Raw genomic sequence first — 26,653 nt, 5'->3', positions numbered from 1 at the left:
ATGTGGAAGTACAAATGGAGAAAATCAAGAATCAAGGCCAAAGTAGTGTTAGAAAACAAGACAGTAATTCTTCAAAAATCCTGTATAAATGTATCAGACAGTAGTTTTGGGTAACTTGGTGATTCCTTGAATATACTGTTTTGAGTCAGTCAGCTGTAAATTCAGTCATGCTATATGAATCTAGCTACTTTTTCATTATTATGTAGTTTCTGGGTTGTTACTTTACTGATTTGGTTTACTTATTGATGAGCATCAGGAACATTTCTAATTCGGGTAGGAAGATGAACTGACTATATACAGCTTTTTAACCAGTTATGAAAACATGTGAGCCTCTTTTTAACTTTGTTATCAGTTAACTTCATTTTATCAAGAAGGCAGAGCATGGACCAAACACATAGTTTGCCTTGTTTTTCTTGTTAATTTATTGCCTTTTTTTCTTATTTCAATCATGGATGTTGGATATATCTGAATGATGGTTTTGTTTCCTTGAGCTATAAGAATGCTACAAGTTTTAAACTATTCTCTGCCGTAATCAGCAGTATCATGAGGGAAACATAACCATGCTACAGAAATAACCCTGCCTCTCCCATCCCTATTCTCCAGTCCCAACCAGTCTGTGGCTAGTTTAGGCCAATATGGTTCTCTACTGCCTTCATACCGCTGTGTTAGCAAGCCTGCTTAGGTAATGCCATAGGGTCATACTTTTAAAGTAAAATTGGACAATTATATAGAAGCTTACAAAGTTAGCTATTATTGAAAAGTTAAGAAGTTTGGAAGTTCTCTACTCCCTTGATGTTGATATATGAATTATTAGTTGCTTGCTTAAATGTCATTCCATAGGTTAAAGCTGTCTGAACTCTCAAGTTTTTACCAGTCCTATGGAGCACTCTTGGTTTTGCCACATGGACCCATAGCATTTGTGTTTTTCTCTGCTGGGATAAGAGAAAGTCTAAAACTTGTGGGTGTGACCTGCATGATATTCTATGGAGCAGTGGGGATTTTATGTATGAAAAAATCATAAAGTAGCCACTAATCCTTTGAGAAACAACCAGAATGTACAACAAATACAAATCAAAATAGATACAGAAGTCTCTGTGTCACTGTGCTGACAGACCAGAGGGATGCTCTTGATAGTGTGAAAGGATGTCCAGATTTCTGCATCGCAGTGGCCCTGTCCAAACCTTGTGAATTGAAATGAATTGCAAATGCATCCTAGAATCTTAACTTTTTGTTACTCTCAGGTGACTCTGAGTGAAGGTCCTCACCACGTGGCCTTGTTCAAAGATAGCTCTCGGGAGTTTGATCTTACCAAGGAGGAAGATGTAAGTAGAATTCATACAAGATTCAAGTGTATACATTTATAAACTGTGTCAGACTATTGTGTATTTGTTCACTAAAGATTTTCTTAGGATTTTGTTGTTTTCCTTTCAATAGCTTGCAGCATTAAGGCATGAAATAGAACTTCGAATGAGGAAAAATGTCAAAGAAGGCTGTACAGTGAGCCCTGAGGTAAGTCTTATGATACATTTCAGCAATGTTTTATAAAAGTCCAGCGCTTGTGATTAAAAATAAATAAGCCATGATATTGGCAACAGTATTTTGGTTGTAGCCTTTTTAAGAGATACAGTCTCTGTTTTAAGAGAGAAAGATATTGATGCTGGAGAGATAGCACAGTGTTAGAGCGTTTGCTTTGTACGCGGCCAACCCAGGTTGGACAGTGGTTTGATTCCAGGCTTTCCATATGGTCCCCTGAGCCTGCCACGAGCAATTTCTGAGCACAGAGCCAGGAGTAACCCTTGAGTGCCACTGGGAGTGGCTCAATAACAAAAATAAAAGAGAGATAAAGATTTATTTTGTCCAAATATTATATCATTCTAGGTAATTACTTTTAGACTAAGAAAGAATAACTTCTTTTTTCTGAGAAGTATACCTAGAAAGATGAACTGTAGAATTTTCTGAATATGTTTAATCAAAATACTTTTAACTACTTTCCAAAAATTCTTATTTGTTTTGTTGTTTTGTTGTTTTGTTTTGTTTTGTTTTTGAGTAGACAATATCCTTAAATGTCAAAGGCCCTGGACTACAGAGGATGGTCCTTGTTGACTTACCAGGTGTGATTAATGTAAGTATATACAGAATAGTTATTTTATCTTACTCCTATTTTGTAAAAGTGCAGAAAACACTTACAGTGATTGTTTTTATTAAATCTAGATGTGTTTTTTTATTAAAATTTTTATTTAAGAACCATGATTACAGCATGATTGTAATTGGGTTTCAGTCATAAACAGAACACCCTTCTTCACCTGTGCAACATTCCCACCACCAATGCTTCCTTTTCCACCTCCCCGTCCCCTTCCTGTATTCAAGACAGGCATTCAACTTCCCTCATTCATTGACAGTGTCACCATAGTTGTCAGTGTAGTTATTTCTCTAACTGCACTCACCACTCTTTATGGTGAGCTTCATATTGTGAGCCGGTCCTTCTAGCCCCCATCTCTATTGTCTCTGGGCATTATTATAATAATTGTCTTTTATTTTTCTTAAAACCCATAGATGAGTGAGACTATTCTGTGTCTATCTCTCCCTCTGACTTTTTTCACTCAGCATAATAGATTCCATGTCCATCCATGTATAGGAAAATTTCATAACTTCATCTCTCCTGATGGCTGCATAATATCCCATTGTGTATATGTACCACAGTTTCTTTAGCCATTCATCTGTTGAGGGGCATCTTGGTTGTTTCCAGAGTCTGGCTATTGTAAATAGCACTGCAATGAATATAGGTAAGAAGAAGGGATTTTTGAATTTTATTTCAAATGATTTTATTTTTTTCTAGACTGTGACAGCAGGCATGGCTCCTGACACAAAAGAAACTATTTTCAGTATCAGCAAAGCTTATATGCAGAATCCTAATGCCATCATACTTTGTATTCAAGGTAAATCTTACCAAAAAACATTTCTAATGACATGTCTTTCTTTTAACAACCCAAACTTTCACTAAGTGTCATTTTATATGAATATATAATTTAAGTACTTTGCCCTTAGATTCATTTTTTTAGTAAATAAAATTGAATTTGGGACTATATTTCTAAATTTCACTGTAGACATCATAAAAATTATTGTGTTTATATGAAGATAAATGTGTTAAGAATTTTTCTTTCTGTAAAATAAGCATATAGGTATATCTTATAAAAGTTTTAAAAATCCCCTTCATGGGCCCAGAGAGATAGCACAGCGGTGTTTGCCTTGCAAGCAGCTGATCCAGGACCTAAGGTGGTTGGTTCAAATCCCGGTGTCCCATATGGTCCCCCATGCCTGCCAGGAGCTATTTCTGAGCAGACAGCCAGGAGTAACCCCTGAGCACCGCTGGGTGTGGCCCCCCAAAAAACAAAACAAAACAAAACAAAATCCCCTTCACAATTATTACCACGTCATTTTCCTTTTTTTCTTTTTTTTTTAGATGGATCTGTGGACGCTGAACGCAGCATTGTTACAGACTTGGTCAGTCAAATGGATCCTCATGGAAGAAGAACAATATTTGTTTTGACCAAAGTAGACCTAGCAGAGAAAAATGTGGCTAGTCCAAGCAGGGTGAGGTCACGTTCTTTCTCATGAAGAGATTCTTTATATAAGCCCCAGTAATAGCAGTGGCTTCTTTAAAAGGCAATTTCTTATGAAATGCAAGTCTTAATTTAAGGACCTTCTTTCTACTTAAATCTAAAGATAAATTATTTGGTTTTAAATCTTGCTTAACATTTACTAATCATGTAACTGGGTAAATCATCTAACTTTTTAGTGCTTTAGGTTTTCTGGATATTATGATACTAATGGTATAATCTCGAGAGTTGTGAAGTTTTAATTAAATATTTATTGTTATGTGATTTAAATAGTACACAAAATATAATTAACATGATTCAGGCTGTTATCTATAGTATCATAACTCTATTTCTTATAAAACAGTTTCAGACTATTAAGCATCTATCCCTTCTGCTACTGCTCAGAATTGCTCTCGTCCTTCTCTGACTTTCTGAGTCTATTTCTCTGTATTATAAAGAACTTCTCAAAACAGACGCCCCTAACTCAAATGCTCATGGGATTCGTGAATGCACATTCATCCTGTACCTAAGATTTACTAGAATATAAGGAAATTACAAAGGAATAGATGCTAAAGATGGAATCTTGGGGGGGGGGGGGGGGGATCCAGGCTTAAATTTTCCAGAACTCTCTTCCCATAGAATCACATAACACACATGTAATCCCTCTGCTTAGCACCAAGTTGCTCCTTCGACCAAGTTTCTAAGGGTTTCTGGTTGATTTTAATCTCATTTGAGGCATCATGAAATTCAGTACTATTAGTGATTGGTTTCATGCATTCAGTGTTCCAACACCACACCCTCTACCAGAGAATCCTCTGTACCCCAACTGTCTCAGTGCCTCTTACAGAGCCCATCCTCTCCCACTAGGTATGTCAGTTCTGAAGACTAGCTCACAGGTTTTCTTGCTTGGGCTATTAGCTATTCCCCGACTGTGTTTCTTTATATCCCACACATGACAAAGATCATTCTGTATATATAAGCCCATATATCTCATGCATATTTTTTGTTTTTCCTTATTTTTCTTTATATTTATTTTATATATTTATATATGGATATATAGCCTATATGTGACACTTATTTTTCATTTTCCTTATTTTTTCTGTATTTTTATCTTATATGTCTATTATAAATGTTAGTCTTATTGTTCATTTGTTCTTCTGTATTTTTATCTTACATATCTTTTGCACTTATTTTTCTCATTTGTCCTTATTTTTTCTTTATATATCTGTATATAGATATATAAACCCATGTGACACTTAGTTTTCCTTTTTTATTTTTTTAGATCCAGCAGATAATTGAAGGAAAGCTCTTCCCAATGAAAGCACTAGGTTATTTTGCTGTTGTAACAGGAAAAGGTATGAATAGATGGGCTATTTATTGTTATCATTTATTTCTACTTTATTTTCCTTAAATAACAAAGATGAAAATTTGCCATCATTCTTCTTAGGAAGCAGCTCTGAGAGCATTGAAGCTATAAGAGAGTATGAAGAAGAATTTTTTCAGAATTCAAAGCTCCTCAAGTAAGTGTTTTCTTGGAAAATTGAAAGGTTTTGCAATGAGAGGTTCCAGCAAAGTGCATCCTGACACTTTTTGTATAACTATTAGTTTAGTATTGAATTTTTGACATATTTTTTGTTTGTTTGGGGGTTGCACATGTGGTGCTCAGGGCTTATTTTTGGCTCTGCCTTCATGAATTACTACTGTGTATCAGAGTTTAAGAGACCATATGCCATGCCAGGAATTAAGCCCGGGTTGGCTGCATGTAAGGCAAGAGCCCAACACACTCACTGTACTATCACTACAGACAGCCCCTCCAACATTTATTTCAAATTAAGTCCTAAGCTTTTCTGTCAAAATTGGGAGCAGTTTACTTCATGGATCAGTAAACACTGACATTAAATTACTACTTGGAGGGCCCGGAGAGATAGCACAAGCGGCGTTTGCCTTGCAAGCAGCCGATCCAAGACCAAAGGTGGTTGGTTCGAATCCCGGTGTCCCATATGGTCCCCCGTGCCTGCCAGGAGCTATTTCTGAGCAGACAGCCAGGAGTAACCCCTGAGCACCGCTGGGTGTGACCCAAAAACAAACAAACAAACAAAAAAAAATTACTACTTGGAAAGTATGCACCAAAACAGTATAAATACATCTTGAGTTTTTATATTATATTTTTAAGTCATCATTATATTTTTTTAAGTTTTTATTGTTGTTTATATGTTTTTCTTAAGAGTGTTCAGGAAAGTTGGGATAAGGGGTAGAATTCTTAAAGAAGAATAACCTTAAAAGATATTCTACAGAAATCAACAGAAAGTAAAATATTGAGAGAAAAATAAAAGGAAAGAGCTAAAGGATAACTGTATTATATTAAAAATTTATATGTACACAGTTATTTGAAATAGAAAATATGTTTATTTCTAGATTAATTAAATAAAATCAAGATGGGTCTTTCTTTTTTTTTTTTTTTTTTTTTTGGTTTTTGGTTTTTGGGCCACACCCGGCGGTGCTCAGGGGTTACTCCTGGCTGTCTGCTCAGAAATAGCTCCTGGCAGGCACGGGGGACCATATGGACACCGGGATTCGAACCAACCACCTTTGGTCCTGGATCAGCTGCTTGCAAGGCAAATGCCGCTGTGCTATCTCTCCGGGCCCCAAGATGGTTCTTTCAAAAAGTATTGTGTGCAAAACTGTATTACCCAGTGTGGTAGTCACTAGTTTTGTGTATCAGTTAAATCTAAATCAATTAACATTACATAATACGAAAATTTATTTCTCAGTGACTCTAGCCCATATTACAAAGTTATATTCCCCTATAATAATTACATTATTGGATAACTCAGGACTCAGATACTGAATGTTTTTTTTATCACAGAAAGTTTTGTAAGTGACTTTCTTGTTATGTTATGACAAGCATCTCTAACACGGTTGTAGTCTAATTGTTTATTTTTTTCTGTTTTAATAAACGTTTGTTTTCTGTAGGACAAGCATGCTGAAAGCACACCAAGTGACTACAAGAAACTTAAGCCTTGCTGTGTCAGACTGCTTTTGGAAAATGGTACGAGAGTCTGTTGAACAACAGGCTGATAGTTTCAAAGGTAGGTTATTTATTTGTTCGGGGGTTTCTACACCCAGCTGTGCTATGGATTTATCCTGGCTCTGCATTCAGGGATCATTTCTGGCAGGCTTAGGGGACCATATGGAGTGCTGGGGATTGAATCTGAATTGACAATGTACAGGTAAACACCCTACCTGCTGTGCTATCACTTTGGCCCCTGCTACATTGGATGTATAAGCTAAGCAAATTCAAACATTTCAGTAGCTAACAATGTTTAGCATCTGTTAGATCTCCCTTTCTTGAACTGTCCATATTCATTCACTTACTATTCAATAATACATAGAAAGAAGAAACAGTACAAATCTACAGTTGTACAAGAGTGTAATTTTCCATTTTAGAGAAAATCTTACTAAAAATACTCTGAAATTTAAACATGCAAGTAGTTTGTGAGAGCATTTGGGAGAAAGATCACACTAGATCTTTCTAGTATCCCCGTTAGGGGAAAAAAGGGCAGGTGTGGGGAGCAGAGATAGTGTGCCCATGGTATTGACTCCTATTCAATTTTGCTCTTCCATGAATTTTCTTCATTAGTGTTATTTGATGAGCATGTATCTTCTTTTTTATGTTTAGAAATCCAATCTGTGTACCCTAGTTATTTCTGTAGCAACCCTGCAAGTATTGTTGTCATTATTCTCATTTTACAGGAAAGGAAACATACTGCAAGGGAGCGTAAGCAAATGACATGCCAAAACAGACAAAAATATAGAATTTGAATAATAGTGATGTGACTCCAGCATCCATGCTCTTAGCTGCTGGACTCAGCTGCTTTGGCTTTGTGTTTTTGGGGACTGAAAAAGGAAAAGCTAGTTTAGAAAACTTACACAAAAATAATGGAATTTTGAGATATCGAAAGCTTAGAGTACTGAAGTGAACTCCCAGAAATCCAGCTAATAATGAAGATATGCAAGATATCATTTAACCACAGCTTCTAAAAAGATTGGCAATCTTTTTTTTTTTTTTGGTTTTTGGGCCACACCCGGTAACGCTCAGGGGTTACTCCTGGCTATGTGCTCAGAAGTTGCTCCTGGCTTGGGCGACCATATGGGACACCGGGGGATCGAACCGCGGTCCGTCCAAGGCTGGTGCAGGCAAGGCAGGCACCTTACCTTTAGCGCCACCTCCCGGCCCCAAGACTGGCAATCTTTAGACTAAAGCACATTTCTTTTTTTCCCCAGCAACACGTTTTAACCTTGAAACAGAGTGGAAAAATAACTTTCCTCGCCTCCGAGAACTTGACCGGGTAATATTTGTTGTACTTCATGTATTTTGCTTATATTTAATATTTAATCCAAAAAATTCAGTGTTGATGAGAGAATATTGGTAAGCTAAATTGTTTGGGTTTTAACCATACTAATTAAGATCTGTAAGATATATTTCTAGGAGCTATTATCTCCTATAATAATTTAAATTATCACATATTATTTAAAATAATTTTGGAGCATAAGATTCAAGACAAATATAAGTGTTTCTTCAAAGGCCTCATGAAAACTTTAAAGAAGCAACTTTTTACCTTTTCAACATATGATGTAAAGAAGCATGCTCTAATGGAACTAAAATTTGATTTTTTTTTCTTATTTTAATAGCTTGTAAATGTTACTTTAATACAATATTTTTATGTGAAAAATCTTATCTGAAAGCACGTTATATGGAAAATTTACATTTAGAATTGAATATGGTAGAAATTTTGTGTTTTGTTTTTATTCAAATATTGGCACATTCTGGTTTTTTGTTTGTTTGGTGGTTGATTGGTTTGGCCATGCCTGGTATTGCTCAGGAGTTACTCCTGTCTCTGCACTCAGTAGTCACTCTTGGCAGAATCAGGGAACCATAAGGGTTGCCAGGGACCAAACCCAAGTGGACTCATGCAAAGCCCTACTCACTGTATTATTTCTCTGGCCCCAATTAGCACATTCTTAAGAAAAAGGTCATGGTCATACATTTGTCAAATTTAATCTTAGCTTGCTGGTATGGTAGAGTCCTTTTGTTACCTCTGAAAATTATACTAACATTTATATTTATTGCCTAGAACGAACTATTCGAAAAAGCTAAAAATGAAATCCTTGATGAGGTTATCAGTCTGAGCCAGGTTACACCAAAACATTGGTGAGTATTTGACCTCTTCTTAAAGACTTTACTATAAGATTTATAATGAAATATTAAAATAAAAAGTCATGAAAATTTTCTTCAAAGCAAACTTATCTTCAATTTATATTTTGTTTTTGTTCTTGAGCAACACCCATCAGTGCTCAGGAGCTGTTTGTACTCAGAGTCACATTCCTAGATATGCCAGGTATCAAACAAAGAACCCAGGGCTCCTGCTTGCAGAGCATGCACTTTCCTTCCTGTTGTGCTATTTTCCTGGATCCTTCCATTTATGTAATGGAAATTTTGTGTGTAGAATTTTATAACCATAGATTTGATTTTGTAAACTTTAGCCATAGGCTTTGTATGCCTCATGCAAGTTATATAAAAGCTAACCTTGACATACCTGCAGCCTTGTTTTAATTTCACCATCTCCTTGTGTGGAGATTATTTTTCAAATGAAATCTGTGGTATTATAAAGAAACTTATTAGTGGAGAGAACTTTTTTTAAGTAAAATCTTTAAGCACCATGTTTACAAACATGATTGTAGTTGTATTTCAGTCATAAAAAAGAACCCATCCACCTCTTCACCAGCATTCCCACCACCAATGCCTCCTTTCTCAACTGCTGCATATATTTGAGACAGGCATTCTACTTTTCTCACTCATTAACATTAAGATGATATTTTTCAGTGTAGGTATTTCTCTGCACTCACCACTCTTTGTGGTAAGTTCATGTCGTAGGCTGGTCCTTTTAGCCCCCATCTCTTTTGTCTCTGGGCATTATTACAATAATGTCTTTTATTTTTCTTAAAACCCATAGATGAGTGAAACTATTCTGTGTCTGAGAGAACTGTTTTAACTGCCATTGATTTTTGTATATTTCCTGTACTTCCTATGTTTGTTCACATAAAGATTATTGGAATTTAACATAGACTGTATTCTTCTTAAGTTTGAACATAGCTTAAAGTTGTGTTATAGTCTGGTTTTCCCCATTTAGGTGCTCTTACTTGCTCTGGTTTCTCTTATTTTAGCATCTCTTTCTGTGTCTTTCTCTGTGTGTCTCTCTCTCCCTCTCTCTCCCTCTCCTTTCCCTCTCTCTCCCCCTTTCTCTCTTCCTTCCACCCTCCTCTCCTCTCTCCTCTCTTCCTCTTTCTCTTCCTCTTCCCTCTTTCTCCTCATCTTCTTCCTCTTCCTTCTCCGCAAGCAATCAAAATTTGGCTGTTTTTAATCTCCCTATCCAAAAGAGAATTTTTACTTTATATTTGCTGATTAATTTCATATATACATATGCAGTATAATTTGTTTACTTCTACAATTTCACTTCTGAAATTACAAAAACAGCTAATGCCTATAGGAGAGAAATATGGCACCTCTGAACTTTTCAGGCATCATTATGTAAAATGGTTAGTCTGGGGACAGAGAAAGTCTGAGATTAAAATATGTCTACACAAAGCAAGCCTTGAGGACAGATGTAATTTATTTAGCACGCTGGTATCCAAAGGGAATTGTGAAGAGGCTAAGAAACCTGTTTCCAAATTATCCTTTGAGAAGTTTTTCTTTTATTTTGTTGAGGTTACAAAAGTGAAAAGAGTGGGCTATGGAGATTTTCCCACCCTCCATGGAGGGTTGGAACTCACGTTTTGTGTGCAGGAGCCCCATCCTTTGGCACCACTGAGGCAGGAATAACTACAATATATCTCTGGGCATGTCCCCAAACCAAAAAGAATCAAAGAAGAAGAGTAATGTATGGTTGAGTCCTCTAACTCAGTTCTGAGTCATCAAGAAAAAAATCAAATACTACTAAGTGATGTTTCTATTGTTTTCTATTTTGTTAGTTCTCAAACCAAATCTAGCAGTTTTGAGGCTACTCCTGGCACTGTGCTCAAGGGTCATTCCCAGAAGTGCCTAGGGGTTCTGGCAGTGCTAAGGATCAAACCCGGCTCTCCCACATGTAAAATATTTGCTCAAGGCCTTTGAGCAATCTGTCCAGCCTCATACCTGATATTTAAAGATTAAACAAGTAATATATGCTGTGACAGGAATGTTGTAAAAACCAAAACATGGAATGAAGGAAGGTGTCACAAGTTGAAGTTGGTTTCCTGTGGCTTGAGCAAAGATGAAAACAAAAGATGAGGGGCCGGGCGGTGGCGCTAAAGGTAAGGTGCCTGCCTTACCTGCGCTAGCCTAGGACGGACCGAGGTTCGATCCCCCTGTGTCCCATATGGTCCCCCAAGCCAGGAGTGACTTCTGAGTGCATAGCCAGGAGTAACCCCTGAGCGTCACCGGGTGTGGCCCAAAAAACCAAAAAAAGAAAAAAAAAAAAGAAAACAAAAGATGAGAGATAAAATAATAGATGCAAGTTAGATAAGTTAATTCGGGACTTTACAAACTATTTGCAGAAGCTTGACGTTTATCCCATGAGTAATGGGCAAAGGGTAGACACTGAAGATTAGGATTATATTTCCTCGTGGACCACCAAGTGTTGTTCATGCTCAGGGGCACCTCCCAGGGATTCTTAGCCAAGTGGCCCAGCATTTCACAATCCATGGATGTGATGCTACTCAGGCCCAGTGGCCAGGATGATTACCCAAGCTTCCCTGCCATAGCCTGGGCATCTTCAGGGCCACACCCAATGATGCTTAGTGTATACTCTGAGGAAACACTTAGATATATTCAAGTGCCTTGTGGTACCAGGAATCAAACCAGGGTCAACGTCATGTAGAGATCCCAGACATAATTATATTTTGGGAAAATCTATTGTGAAAAAAAATCAGTCAGATGGGAGGAAGTTATAAGTAAAGGAGGCAACTGTCCATTGAAATAATTCAAGACAAGAATCAGTGGTGACTCAAACTTGCATAGTGTTTGTGCAGATGAAGAAGAGAGATATTTGAGAAACAGAAAATAGAAATGATAAGTTTTGTCTTGGATGTTTGGGTAATGGAGAAGAGTAAATTAAAAAGAAAGGCCTTTTGGGGTTGGGGATCCACACTCAGTGTTGCTCAAAGACTACTCCTGGCTCTGCAATCAAAAATCGTTCTTGGGGCCGGGCGGTGGCGCTAAAGGTAAGGTGCCTGCCTTACCTGCGCTAGCCTAGGACGGACCGCGGTTCAATCCCCCGGCGTCCCATATGGTCCCCCACGCCAGGAGCAACTTCTGAGCACATAGCCAGGAGTAACCCCTGAGCGTCACCAGGTGTGGCCCAAAAACCAAAAACCAAAAAACAAAAAAAATCGTTCTTGGCAGGCATGGTGTACCATATGAATGTCAGGATTCGAACTACCATCCTTTCTGGATCTGTTGTGTGCAAGGCAAACACTACTGCTGTGCTATCTCTCTGGTCCCTGAGAAAGGACATTTATGCCTCATCATTACACTGCAAGGAATTTCTGACCATAAAGATGTCATTTGACATAGGTGAATGCATTAGGATCTTTCAACGATTTTGTTTAAAAATGTAAAATAATTGAAACTTTATATTTTCAACTTGAAATTACGTACTGATTTAGACATTAAGCAGTTTAATACACTTTTAAGTTTAGGAGAAACATTTCAAGATATTATACATAATGTCCATTTGTATACAAATGTATATGTTTATGTTTATGTAAGCAGTTTTTTTAATATCTTTTAGATACCTTGATTACAAATATGATTGTAGTCAGGTTTCAGTCATGTAAAGAACACCCCTCTTCACCAGTGCAACATTCCCATCACCAATGTCCCAAGTCTCCCTCCTCCCCACTCCACCCCACCCCCGCCTGTACTCTAGATAGGCTTTCTACTTCCCTCATTTATTCATATTGTTATGATAGTTCTCAATATAATTATTTCTCTAACTGCACTCATTACTCTTTGTGGTGAGCTTCATGTCGTGAGCTGGACCTTCCAGCCCTCCTCTCTTTTGTCTCTGAGAATTATTGCAAAAATGTCTTTTATTTTTCTTAAAACCCATAGATGAATGAGATTATTCTGCATCTATCTCTCTCCCTCTGACTTATTTTACTCAGCAGAATAGATTCCATATTCATCATGTATAGGAAAATTTCATGACTTCATCTCTCCTGATGGCTGCATAATATTCCATTGTCATATGTACCACAATTTCTTTAGCCATTCATCTGTGGAAGATGGGCATCTTGGTTGTTTCCAGAGTCTGGCTGTGCTTCAATGAATATAGGTGTGAGGAAGGGATTTTTGTATTATATTTTTGTGTTTCTATGGTATATCCCTAGGAGTGGTATAGCTGGATCATATGGGAGCTCAATTTCCAGTTTTTGGAGGGATCTTCTTATCGCTTTTTATAAAGGTTGTACTATACGGCATTTCCACCAGCAGTGAATAAGAGTTCCTTTCTCTCCACAACCCTGCCATCATTGCTTGTTCTCATTCTTTGTGATGTGCCCCAATCTCTGTGGCATGAGATGGTAGCTCATAATTGTTTTGATTTGCATCTCCCTGATGATTAGTGATGTGGAGCATTTTTTCATGTGCCTTTTGGCCATTTGTATTTTTTTTTTTTTTGACAGTGTCTGTTCATTTCTTCTCCCCATTTTATAATGGGATTAGATGTTTTTTTCTTGTAAAGTTCCATCAGTGCCTTGTATATTTTGGATATTAGCCCCTTATCTGATGAGTATTGGGTGAATAGTTTCTCCCACTCAGTGAGTGGCTCTTGTATTCTGGGCACTATTTTCTTTGAGGTGCAGAAGCTTCTCAGCTTTATATATTCTCATCGTTTATCTCTGCTTCCACTTGTTTGGAGAGTGCTGTTTCCTCCTTAAAGATACCTTTAGTCTCAATATCATGGAGTGTTTTACCTACTTGTTCTATATACCTATATGGTTTCAGGTCTGTTATCAAGATCTTTAATCCATTTGGATTTTACCTTCGTACATGGTGTTAACTGGGAGTCTGAGTTAGCTTTTTTTGCAAGTGGCTATCCAGTTGTGACAAATTGTTGAAGAGGTTTTCCTAAATATTTGTACAAGAGGAATAAAAACTGAAGTCTTTGTGTAGTACACTTGTACATGTATGCCATAATAGTGTTATTTATAACACCCAAACAACTGGAAATAACTCATATGTCCTGCAGTAGAATTTGTTAAGCAAAAATAACAGAAGTTGTGGGAGGGAAGAGAGACAGAGGTAAAGTATAATTTTCATAGGAATGTGCATTGTATCTGTTGTTAGAAGTTTAGAAAATGTAGACAAATTGAGCCAGAAAGGTGGCACAACCAGAAGGGCATTTGCCTTGCACACGCTCACCTAGGACGGACTGTGGTTCGACCCCCCCTGCATCCCATATGTTCCCCCAAGCTAGGAGCAATTTCTGATTGCATAGCCAGTAGTAACCCCTGAGCGTCACCTGGTGTGAACAAAAAAAAAAAAATAGATAGATAGATAGATAGAGAGAGAGAGAGAGAGAGTGAGAGAGAGAGAGAGAGAGAGAGAGAGAGAGAGAGAGAGAGAGAGAGAGATGAATTATTAGTGACAAGTGGTAACAGGCTTACAGAATAATGAATGTTCTTTATCTAGATCATGCATAATTTGTACAAATGTCAAAACTTTAAATAACATGCAATTTGTTTTAAGTTTATCATACTCAACAAAACCGCCGTTTAAAACTTACTATCACTACCTATAAGGAAAAGAGTGAGAAAGAAGAAAATTGTTTGCCAAAAATGTCGGCAGGAAAAAAACTGGGGAGTTGGTGGGAAATATGTACTGGTAAAGAATTGGGTGCTGGAACAATGTATGATGGAAATTTAGTCATGTCATGAACAGCATATCATTCAATTAAAAGTTATTAATTTAAAAATTAATGTTACATTTTGGAACAAGAATGATAGTACAGCAGGTAGAGCATTTGCCTTGCACACAGATGGCCAGGGTTCAATCCCTGGCATCCTTTATGGTCCCATGAGCACCCCCAGGAGTATGATTTCTGAGAGCAGAGCCAGGAATAACCACTGAACATCACTGGGTTTGGCCCTAAAACAAAGCAAAAATAAAACCAAAAACATTAATATCACATTTAAATTTGGTATTATTGAAACTTTCTTTTTTTTTTTTTCAATTTCAGGGAGGAAATTCTTCAGCAATCTTTGTGGGAAAGAGTGTCGAGCCATGTGATTGAAAACATCTATCTTCCAGCTGCACAAACCATGAATTCAGGGACTTTTAATACTACTGTGGACATCAAGCTGAAACAGTGGACTGATAAACAGCTTCCAAATAAAGCAGTAGAGGTTAGGATATAATTTAATTAAATGGGTAAGAAGCATTATCTGTAGGGAGTAGTAGGGAGCTGTGATTTTTAGGTTTTATTCTCATCACAGCCACTATCTTTCTTTTTTATCCTTATGCTGTTTATTCTTCACTCCTTTTTGTATTGACATTAATCTTTATGTAGCTAGTTGTTACTCAATGTAATAATTTACCGTTTAATCAATATGATGTTGATCTGTGGTACCAGTTCTTTTTTCAAAGAAGGCATTTAACAGAACCAGTCAACTGTGCTTGAATGTAAAAGATTTTTAACTTCTGTATAGTGATTCCATAAAGACAATCTAAATGGATGAAAATTTTCCTGCAAGACTCAGTTATATATGCTTAAATAATTCCTTGGTGAGAATCTAACTGGAAATTAGACTAGTGATTGTATAAAGAGTACCATAGCAAGCATATTTCTGTTTCTCATGTATCTTGTCTCTCACTTAGTAGCCATGTGATGCTTGAGACAGTTGCTTATTTTTTGGATTGCTTAACTTTAAAACACATTAGTGCTGTCCACTATATTGATTATTCTAAGGAATAATATCTTCATAAGTAAATATCTAGCAGTATTATATTTAAATACTTGAACAATACCTGCCCCAGGGTAACTGCTCAGTAAATGCCAGTTGCTGGTCTTATGTTATGATAATCAGTGCCATCATTCAGGTTGATGAGCCAGCCATGCTGATTACTTTTCAAAGAGAGATTGTCTTAGTTGAGATTATGTCCTATTCTTCTGTATGAGGTTCATAAAATTAAACACATGTTAAAATTAGTTTTGTTTTTCATGCCTGCATTAGAAACAAAATGTCGGTTTCAAGTTATTCAGGTGTCTTTTACCTCTTTTATTGTTTATTTTGAGACCACATGTTGTGGTGCTTGAGCTTGCTCCTGTTTTTGTGCTCAGGTGGTAACTCCTGGTATTCTCGGGCCACCACATGGGTTGCCAGGGATTGAACCTGGGTCAACCACATGCAAGGCAAACACCCTACCCACTGTACTGTACTCTTGTCCCAGCCCCATTTTTTGTCCCTTACTTATCCTACTTGTGCCATAACTTTCTCACTCACTTCTGTTGAGTTTCTTTTTTTTAATTACTTTATTTAAACACTGTGTACAAGCTTGTTCATAATAGTTTTATTACCACAGATAGAAAGTTATTTATGATTGAGTTTGTCAGTGTAAAACATATATTTCCCACCACCAATGTTCCCAGTTTCCCTCCCACCCTCCCCCCTGCCTGTCTATGGAACAGGTAGTTTTCTTCTCTCTCTTATTCTCATTTCCTCTACCCCTTGATTTGCAATATTGTTAGTGAGGAGGGGTATCATGCCTATCATTTTTTTCCCCTTTGGCACCCAATTGTGTTGACCATTTCTTGAAGCAGCTGCTCTTATTGCCTCCCTCTCCTGTCTCAGCTACTGTTGCTTTCCCTGTCACTTTTCACTGAATAAAGAGTTGCTAATCCCCTAAATCCTAATCTGAGAGCAACACACTTCCAATTTACTAGCTGTCCTAACATTTTCTGAGGCTTTGCCCCATGATAAGATAGTTTCTTATATTAAGGCTCAAATTATAAAAGTAGTAATCATAGATCACTCTTGCCTCTGTCCTTTTCCCTTTCGAAAAATTTGGACCTGGAAATAACATCAATTTTAACCCTTAGTTACATATTCTTATAGTATAGTTTTTGGTCATTATTTTTTAATGTTAAAAGTGAAAAAGGATAAGTAAAAAGATATAGCATTAAAAACACCACTAGATTTAATCCTTAATTACTTTTGCCATTCTTCTCTTTTATTGTTGAGATCGTTAGGAGTTAATTGTATAAATCTAAGTAATGTTTAAATCTCTTGATGCATTTCTTCATTAAGAGCAAAGATATGAAGAAAACTTGAATCATTGAGAAATTTTAAACTTTGGACTAAGTGGAAGGAATAGGCAAACTCATGTCATACAGGATAAAATAAGTCAGTAAGTGATGGCTTACAAGCATGCAGAATGACATCGATTCTAACAAATGATGGTGTAGAAATGTAGATTACTGTTGCATGAAGTTCAGGCATCCTTGAATTGTACATTTTTATATGAAGTTTCAATTTCATAATCATATCTTTTAAATTATAATTGATTTTTTTAATTTATAATGTTACACATGTCTGGCAAAATGTGGTAGGAGGCCAACCAAATTTATCCCATGGCTACTAGCGTGAGATTTGACCACAGTTTTTATTGGTTATCTTATTTTCATAAGTATTTTCTGATAAATGATAACACATCACTTTGGCTGATATCATGTATTATTTTGATAATTATTTATTTTTATACTACATGATAATGTAGTATAAATACATGTAGTATTTTTCATACTATATATAAAAAGAAAGAATAGATTGGGTCAATAACAGCTTTTTTTTCCCTTTATATTCTAGGTTGCTTGGGAGACCCTCCAAGAAGAATTTTCCCGCTTCATGACAGAACCAAAAGGAAAAGAGCATGATGACATATTTGATAAACTTAAAGAGGCTGTTAAAGAAGAAAGTATTAAGCGCCATAAGTGGAATGATTTTGCAGAGGACAGTTTGGTATGTCATTTGTGTATTAGATTGCTTCAATTTTATTCAGTTTTTCAAATTGATTCTTGATTAGTGGGCTATTTTTATATGACTTTAAATTAGATTCTGAACTCAAAATAAGAAAAAATAGGTATATGATTTATAATGGTCTCTTTGACATTTCACTGGCCTTCTAAATCACCCCTTACTATTTCTTTCTTGACTGTCAATCCAGGAATAAAGGTCAATCTTTATAATAAACAGGCTTCTGTGAAAGTCCACTACTTGTCAGCTACTCACCATTCCATTGTAGCCTATACTACAGATAACTGATTCTCATGTTTCATTCTCTCTGTTTATGAGAGGAATTCATTGCATTCATTTTCAGTGCGTTGGACTCATAAAATATTAGACTCATAAAATCATGACTGATAACTACCATATGTTGAATGCTTCCCAGATGCCCAAAATTATGCTGGGTATTTGAGGAACATTATTTTATTTACTTATTAAGCATTGATATTGATATTCATTCCCTCTTTTGAACACATTAACACATAGGTCATATAGCCAAAAGGCAAGGAAGAAGTAACTTAGGAATACTAGAATTTCAATTAAATTTCAATTTAAATTTTTTCAATTAAATTTTTTTGTATGTAGTAAAATGTATAGTATAACTTTCTCCCCAGCTGTGTTAGAAATGGTCACTTCATTTGTAGGAATCTGCTTTTGGTTTTTCAGGCAGAAAAATAGTTCCTACATCTTTCAGGGTTTGGTGGTGTGATATGCTCTAAGTTGTTTCAGATGCATTTGTTATTTTTTATGTTTGGCAGCTAACCAAGTTGCATAAAATTACTGAAATAATAAGATTAATCAAACTAGCGATTTTTCTTCATCATTCAGAGGGTTATTCAGCACAATGCTTTAGAAGATCGGTCCATAACTGATAAACAGCAGTGGGATGCAGCCATTTATTTTATGGAAGAGGCTCTTCAGGCTCGTCTCAAGGACAGTAAGTAGGGGCAGAACTGAATGAGTTTTGCAGATTCTTAAAGTGAATCATCCAATTTCAGTAACTGCTTAATAACTATTTAAAAATCTTAAACACATTTGTACATACTAAATACTAATGAGCGATAATTTAGACTATTTCTGTGTTTGCTATTTTTTTTTTTGCACTGTGGTGGTGGGCTCCTAGCATAGCCCTGGCGTAGCCACTCCCAGTGATACCTACTCACACGTAGTGATGGGATCACCAGGAATACCCAGCAGTGCTGGAACCACTAGAACCACAGCTGTTTGAGCTCAGGGGCTATGCTGTGCCCAGAGTCTAATTTGGGGTCTATGCACCAACTTTTTTGGAAGGCCCACTCAGTGGTTCTCAGGGCTTATTCTTGGCTCTGTATTCAGGAGTCACTCCAGGTGACACGAGAGAACTATATGGGGTGCCAAGGGTTAGATTCTAGTCTGATGTATGCAAGGCAAGCTCCCTTCTCAGTGTGTCAACTCTGAGCTCTCTCCCTGGTCTCTTTGTGGAAACTTTATAGTTATACTGTTCATAGATTCTAAATGTATAGTTAAACTGGAGCTTTTGAGGTGCTATTTGGGGTGTGGTTTGATTGGTTTTGGGGGGCCATACATAGAGGTGCTTAGGACTTGCTTCTGACTCTGTACTACTGTGCTGGGGACCATATGTGGTACTGGGGATTTAATTCAGGTCGGCGGTATAAAAGACAAATGTTTTACCTATTGAACTGTCTCTCCAGCCCATAATTAAATTATTTTATATGTACCATATCAATCATGTATTTTTCTTTATTTCAAGTATGTTGATAAAGTTTTTCAAGTTTTTCTTATCTTTCTAATAATAAGAAAGCAAGACTATTTTTACTATCTATAAGTCTTGGGTAAGTTATAAGATTACCATTATTAATATATTTTTTTTAATTTTAGCGGAAAATGCAATTGAAAATATGATAGGTCCAGATTGGAAAAAGAGATGGATGTACTGGAAAAATCGGACCCAAGAACAGGTAATAAATAAATAAATAAACAAACAAATAAACAGGCTGAAGTAGCCCATAAAAACTGCTGACTTGGTGCCCAAAACCAAAACCAGAACTAAAGAATTTTATATTCGGTATCAGCTATAATGATTCTTTAAACTATAAACGAGTACTGCCAAAAAATGTCTTTTCGAGCACAGTATTTTGTTACTAGAAGGAAAAGGAGATTAAACCTTTCCCTTATTTCATATCCCTATTTGAGATAAAAATGAAGATTAAGGCTATGTACAAAAGGGAAAAGAAAAATGATAGAAATTTCAGAGTATGCAGAAAGGATGTAACTAGAGTAAATTATAATAAAGGCAGGCTTGCTTTGTTTTACCTTATTCTTCTATCTTTATATACTTCTGTTTTTTCAACTAACTTATTTTAAGGGACAGGAGGGGTAATACAGGGTTACTGTGCTTACCTTGCATGAAACCAACTCTTCTATCCCAAGCACCACATAAAGTTTCCTAATCACAGAAACAGGAATAAGCTCAGAACACCACAAGTGTGGCACCCAAACAAAATTACTCATTGGGTTTTTTGTTGTTCTTGTTGTTCAATATACACAAAATAAGTATAAAAAATTACACAGGAAATAGGATTGCAGTGTTCACTCATTTGCTGACCACTTTAACAGAAAAAAAATGGTAAAGACAAATATAAATAACTTTATCAATGAGTTTACAGAGGGAATATCTACAAAACTTTATTGCCCCACTCCTTCACCCCTTTTAATTGCTTATTGTTAATGCTTTTTTTAACTTGGATTCAGACTTATACTTTTAGCTCTTTCATCTATTCCTTAAATTTAAATTTTTAAATAGAATTTAGAATCAAGTTTATGAATAAAGTAATTTTCTGTTTCTTTAATTCATAAAATTTGACAAAGGTGACTAAGATATGGAAATACTGAGAAGATTAAAGAAAAATGTTTAAATTACTAAATGACATGTCATTACTATTTGTTACTGTTTTAATTCTAGGTACAGTTTAATCATATAACAAACATTTTTCTAGGTTCATGCACTTCTTGTTTCATAAGTTGTGTCAGATGTGAGACTCTCATAAGTAGAATAGGGATAGTCTTTCTCACCTCTTTCTGTAATAATGTCTGTGGAAAAGATGATAGGAAGGCTGAAAAAAAAGCTGAGGAAGTGTAGATTTGGTGTTTGTATGGGCCATACCTGTTTTTGGAGTGCATCAATTATCTTGGCTCTTCAGATGGCAGGGGAAAGGAGGACTTTTAGCAAAGAAATTCCAGGACATCCATCAGAGTTCTGACTGAGAAATGGGAAGAAATATTGATTGGTAGTAATGATTATAAGACAAATAAACTCCAAAGACAAAGGGTATCTGACTTCAAGTTATTATGTAATTAGGCATAAAATCCCTCCCAAACAAACAGCAATGTTAGAACTTGGCCTCAGCAACTAGTGGGAAACAATGCTTTGACCAAATAATTTCTCAGAAATTACTTATGATTGAAACTTTTCAAAAAAGAATATGCTTTATTTACTAACTTTTTTTGTGGGGAGGGAGGGTAACATCTAGCAGTGCTCAGGGCATACTCCTGGCTCTGTGCTCAGGGATCACTCCTGGAGGAAGGGCTCAGGATCATATGGGGTACTGGAGATTGAAACTTGGGTCAGATGTATGTAAGATAAGTGCCCTACCCAATGTACTATCTCTCTGGCTCCTGTTTTATTATTAAGGATGTTGAAAATTAATTTTCAAAAATTTGATTCCCAGAAGATTGTTTCAAGAGATAGAGGAATTAGTTTTATGTCACTGTCAGGCTCTCTAACCTAGAAATGGCATATAAAAAGTCTTCCAAGAAGAGCATTCTCAGGTCACCATGTGAAGGCCCAGGCTTGCTACAGAACAAATACCATAATTTGGTGCATAGAGGGGAGGGACTTCAAAATCAGCTGTTACTTCTTACGTATTTTTTTATTAATTTTCTATTGAGTTATCATGTTTATAATACTTTTGAGGTTGTTTTCTAGATAGAGTGCTACACCAGTTCCTCCACCAGTGTTTCAAGAACCTGCCATCATTATCCCAGTGTCCTTTCCCAACACCCTTCCTTAGTTCTATTAATTCTTTTCCGGGTTTGCTTATATTGAGGATTATTTAGTCCCTTTCTTTGTTTCTTTATATATTACAAATATATATTCTTTATATTCCATGCAAGCAAGATTACTAGTATTTCATTTAACTTTTTGACTTACTGCACTTAGTATAACACCCCAGTTCTATCCAAGTTGCAGAAATAGAATTTCATCTTTTTTCTCAAAACGAATAGATATGTTTCTAGTCAAATCTATGACTTGTTTGCAGAAACATTTCTTCATCTTTTTTCCAGATTTTTTTTTTCATGGATTAGTTGTTGAGCTTGAGGATCAACCAGGACCTCACATATATTAGACCAGTTCTTTTTTTTTTTTTTTAATATCTTTATTTAAGCACCTTGAGTACAGACATGATTGTAGTTGGGTATCAGTCATATAAAGAACACCACCCTTTCATAGGCCAGTTCGATATTGCTGAATTTTCTCCCTGGCCTATGTAAATTTTATTTTTTAAATTTTATTTTCTAATGAAAACTGAAGCTTATTTTTAACAAGCCAGAGAGAATACAGTAGATAAGGCACTACTTACCTTGTGTTTACCTTGTGTGCTATAGCTTGGGTTCATTCTACTGCACCACATATGTTTTTCCAAACTCTACCAGGAGTTATCCCTAAGCACAGACCCTGGAACAATCCCTGAGAACTACCAAGTGTGATCCAACACACACACACACACACACACACACACACACACACACACACACACACACACACACACACACACACACACCGCCATTCAATTTAATAAAGCTTCCGTTACCAAGTACTGCTCAGGAGACCTCCAAACATTGCTTAGGTGACCCTGGTGTTCCTGGCATGGCACCACAGGGCTTGGGTGCTGTGTTCTGTTTTCTGATTATTGTGTTGCGTTTGAATCACTGTTGTGTAATAGAGATATATTCGTGTAAATTGGGACTCTCTTTTTATAAGTGGCTAAATCATGACTAAGTATCAGTGTCCTTTTTTAATGTTTTAAGAGCATTCACAATGAAACCAAGAATGAACTGGAGAAGATGTTGAAGTGCAATGAGGAGCACCCTGCTTACCTTGCCAGTGATGAGATCACTACAGTTCGAAAGAACCTTGAATCCCGAGGAGTTGATGTCGATCCAAGTTTGGTAATACATTTTGCCAGGAAGCGTGAGCTTGCTCCCTTACTCTCTGTTTCTTGCAGTAAATTGTTACTACTTCTAATGTATTATTTACTTGTTTAATTTATCTTCAAGATTTCTTAAGTTAAATGCTTCAATTTATAAGTGGAGAAACTAAGACATATAAAAGTATTTAAGTTATTAGTAAGTTCTGGCAGATGAAGAAGAAACTCAACAAGACCTCTATGTGATAGAACACTACTTCAGACTGCAAATAGAATTTCTGCTTAAGTGTAGCTCAATATAGTCTACATATTGTGTATATATCCATATATATATATATATATATACATGTATATATATTTTTAAATTGACTATACCCTAGTTAGTAGAGTTAAGAAAAACTATGAACATTGCATTTTATTAAATTGAATTATGCTTTGGTATTCTAGCTTATTTTAATCATAAAAGGTAAGGATGAAAATAGCTATTGTTTGGGGGCGCACACAACAAGGCTTACACCTGGCTTTGTGATCAGCAATCACACCTGGCAGGACTCGGGGGGAGCAGATGGGGTACCAGGTATTGATTATGGACTACCACATACAAGTGTCCTTCCTGCAGTACTCTGGCCACCAAATGGTTAGAGTTATAATGCTTATTTGTGGGAAAACTCTCTTTTACTCGGGTATCCTTATATCTAATATAGGGGAGATAATACCTGTAAGATTATAATTTGAATATATCAACAAAAATTGTTAAAACATTCAGATGAATGAAGAAGTAATAAATCCTCTCAATTCCTTGAAAAAGTAAATGGACAAAAATGATTGGTAGAATAAGAATATAGCCATTATTTTTAACTTTTTTTGTTGTTTTGTTTTTTTTGGGCCACACCCAGTGACACTCAGGGGTTACTCCTGGCTATGCACTCAGAAATCGCTCCTGGCTTGGGGGACCATATGGGACGCCAGGGGATCAAACCATGGTCTGTCCTAGGCTAGCGCTGGCAAGGCAGACACCTTACCTCTAGCGCCACCGCGCCAGCCCCTATTTTTAGCTTTCTAATAAATAAACTTGTGTGTGACATTTCAGAATGTTTGGTCAATCTGAAAATTGTAAATTGTTGTCTTCTTTCTCTTCTTATTTTAGATTAAGGACACTTGGCACCAAGTTTATAGAAGACATTTCTTAAAAACAGCTCTCAACCACTGTAACCTTTGTCGCAGAGGATTTTATTATTACCAAAGGCATTTTGTAGATTCTGAGGTAAGGCACTCTAAGAACAAGAAGAAATATTTTATGACACTAAGCGTCGATGCTCAAAAATAAATTTTAGCTTTAACATTAGCTTTAAGTCATTTGATTTTCTGGAAAAAAAATTATGTGTGATTGATAAATTTCGCTCAGATTCTACTCAAAAATGTTTATACATTGGTGTTAACTATGACCTGCCTGGGGTATGTACAAGTAATAAGAACTAAGTCATTTTAATTATTTTTCTTTTAATAATTATATTTTTCTTTTAGGAAATAACATATTTCATATAGTTAGCAAATACAATAGACAAGTGAAAAAATTTAAGCAAAAAATATATATACATATTTATTTACTTCTAATCCCCAATTTAGAAGTGACTAGTTAACTTTCCAGCTCTTTCTAGACTTCATTGTATATGTATATCTGTAAAAAATCTTCCATTTGCATTATGGAAATCATTCTTTTAAGTCAATTTGGGGGAGGGTGTTGAGGGGGCTACACCCAGTGACTCAGGGGTTACTCCTGACTGTGCGCTCAGAAATCTTTCCTGGCTTGGGACACCAGGGGATCGAATCTTGGTCCATCCTAGGCTAGCGCAGGCAAGGCCTTACCGCTTGTGCCACTGGTCTGGCCCCTGAAGTCAATTTTATTATTACTTTTAATGTATTATACTGTAATTTTTTATGTTACTAAAATCTTAATTTAGCTAAATTTTTAAAAGAAACCTAAAAAAGTTCTTGGAAAAGTTGCAGTTTAATGACACATTTGACAAAAGCAACCTCCAGGTGGCAGTAAACTAATGTATTTCAAGCATTTTCTTACTAACAAAATATGTGTTAAAGTGTCTGTAAGAAAAGCTTTTAATCAGTTATCTTATTTTAAAAGTAATCATTATATTATTTGAGATCTCTAAAATGCTTTTTAAAAGTTTTAGGCTGCTTAAATAGTATTTGTATTTATATTCACTTATGAAATAGTGGCAAGATTTTTACATAGCTCTGGTTGTTGGGTAGACCTCTAAAAACTAAGCTTCTCTAAAAATACTAGTTTTCACATAGTAAATTTCTAAAATGACTTAAGTGAATACTCAAAGAAATGAGTGTTCACCTAAAGACATATTAAAAATAAAATGTTATTTGAAACTAAATTTATACTGTGTTTTATGAAGTCTACTTGAATATAATGAAATGAAATTCTTTGTTTCAAAGTATTTGCTTTGTACCTGAATTGAAGCAAACCTTTTATTTTTTAAGTGTGGGGCAGATTTATGTATCCTGCACAGAAAAGATTTCATAATATTTCTCTGAACTAGAAATACATGCTTTACTAAACCTGGTTTATTCATTTATTCATTTATTTATTTATTTATGTATTTATTTGGTGGGGGGTGGTCACACCCGGCAACACTAAGGGGTTACTCCTGGCTCTAAGCTCAGAAATTGCTTCTGGCAGGCTCGGGGGGCCATATGGGATGCTGGGATTCGAACCACCATCCTGACTTTAGTAGTTTATGCATCTGTGGTGGTTTTATTTTTTTATTTTGCATCTGATACTACTATTTAACATTTCAGTTGGAATGCAACGATGTGGTTCTGTTTTGGCGAATACAACGCATGCTTTCCATCACTGCAAATACTTTAAGGCAACAGCTTACAAACACTGAAGGTAAGGTGTGAAGGTCTGTTTGTAATTTGTTATCAAAAAATTTAATATTCATCTTAGTAGGATAATTTTAGGATACTGTTTTAAATACAGATTTATTAATAACTAAACCAGAATTTATATTTTTCCTTATAATAGTAGTGAAAATGAGTTATAATTAAAATATGGAAGCTAAAATAATATACCAAAACTTTATTATTGGGGCCGGAGAGATAGCATGGAGGTAATGTGTGCAGGACAGTGGTTCCAATTCCAGCATCCCATATGGTCCCCTGAGCCTGCCAGGATCGATTTTTGAGCGTAGAGCCAGGAGTAATCCCTGAGCGCTGCTGAGTGTGACCCAAAAACAAAACAAAACAAAACAAAACTTTATTACTCAAAAGCTCCTAGAAACGGAGTTGTAAGTATCAATAAGGAAAGTATGACCTGCTCTCCCAGTGTTGTTACTATTATTCCTATGTACATTCATAAAAGCACTGCTCTCTAATTTGTTTTTTATTTATTTTGAACAGTCAGACGACTAGAGAAAAATGTTAAAGAGGTTTTGGAAGATTTTGCAGAAGATGGTGACAAGAAAGTTAAATTGCTTACTGGCAAACGAGTTCAATTGGCTGAAGACCTTAGTAAGTCTTATGTCTTCCTCTTACTGCCTCTTTGTCTTCTCCATTCCCATTTATTTTGTACTCATTTAATCATAGACATACAGGAAAGTTATAGTGGTATGCAGGAAGCTCCCAACCCCCATCTCTTGGACTATTTGAGATAAAGTACTTAATCTTGGGTACTTCTAGAAGAGAAATATTTTTTAGAAACAAGAATTGTCATTGCAG

General features: G+C 36.0%; 1 protein-coding gene across 4 annotated transcripts in view; it reads left to right on the top strand.

The window, feature by feature from the left end:
* OPA1 (OPA1 mitochondrial dynamin like GTPase) overlaps positions 1 to 26,653 on the top strand; it is an 88,605-nt gene that overhangs the window by 36,514 nt on the left and 25,438 nt on the right. For all 4 annotated transcript variants that reach the window (XM_049775925.1, XM_049775924.1, XM_049775923.1 and 1 more), the window contains 18 exons: positions 1,242 to 1,322; positions 1,435 to 1,509; positions 2,051 to 2,122; positions 2,837 to 2,936; positions 3,461 to 3,591; positions 4,879 to 4,951; positions 5,044 to 5,116; positions 6,570 to 6,685; positions 7,881 to 7,945; positions 8,732 to 8,808; positions 14,876 to 15,041; positions 17,502 to 17,654; positions 18,528 to 18,636; positions 19,578 to 19,657; positions 22,788 to 22,928; positions 24,054 to 24,170; positions 25,733 to 25,826; positions 26,336 to 26,446. In XM_049775925.1, coding sequence (XP_049631882.1) covers positions 1,242 to 1,322; positions 1,435 to 1,509; positions 2,051 to 2,122; positions 2,837 to 2,936; positions 3,461 to 3,591; positions 4,879 to 4,951; positions 5,044 to 5,116; positions 6,570 to 6,685; positions 7,881 to 7,945; positions 8,732 to 8,808; positions 14,876 to 15,041; positions 17,502 to 17,654; positions 18,528 to 18,636; positions 19,578 to 19,657; positions 22,788 to 22,928; positions 24,054 to 24,170; positions 25,733 to 25,826; positions 26,336 to 26,446 — 1,834 coding nt within the window. The remainder of the gene's footprint in view (positions 1 to 1,241; positions 1,323 to 1,434; positions 1,510 to 2,050; positions 2,123 to 2,836; positions 2,937 to 3,460; positions 3,592 to 4,878; positions 4,952 to 5,043; positions 5,117 to 6,569; positions 6,686 to 7,880; positions 7,946 to 8,731; positions 8,809 to 14,875; positions 15,042 to 17,501; positions 17,655 to 18,527; positions 18,637 to 19,577; positions 19,658 to 22,787; positions 22,929 to 24,053; positions 24,171 to 25,732; positions 25,827 to 26,335; positions 26,447 to 26,653) is intronic.

Source organism: Suncus etruscus, chromosome 6 (assembly GCF_024139225.1).
Source record: "Suncus etruscus isolate mSunEtr1 chromosome 6, mSunEtr1.pri.cur, whole genome shotgun sequence".
NCBI classification, from domain to species: domain Eukaryota; kingdom Metazoa; phylum Chordata; class Mammalia; order Eulipotyphla; family Soricidae; genus Suncus; species Suncus etruscus.
Note: the sequence above shows the minus strand (reverse complement) of the source record. Positions and strands in the feature narration are given on the sequence as shown.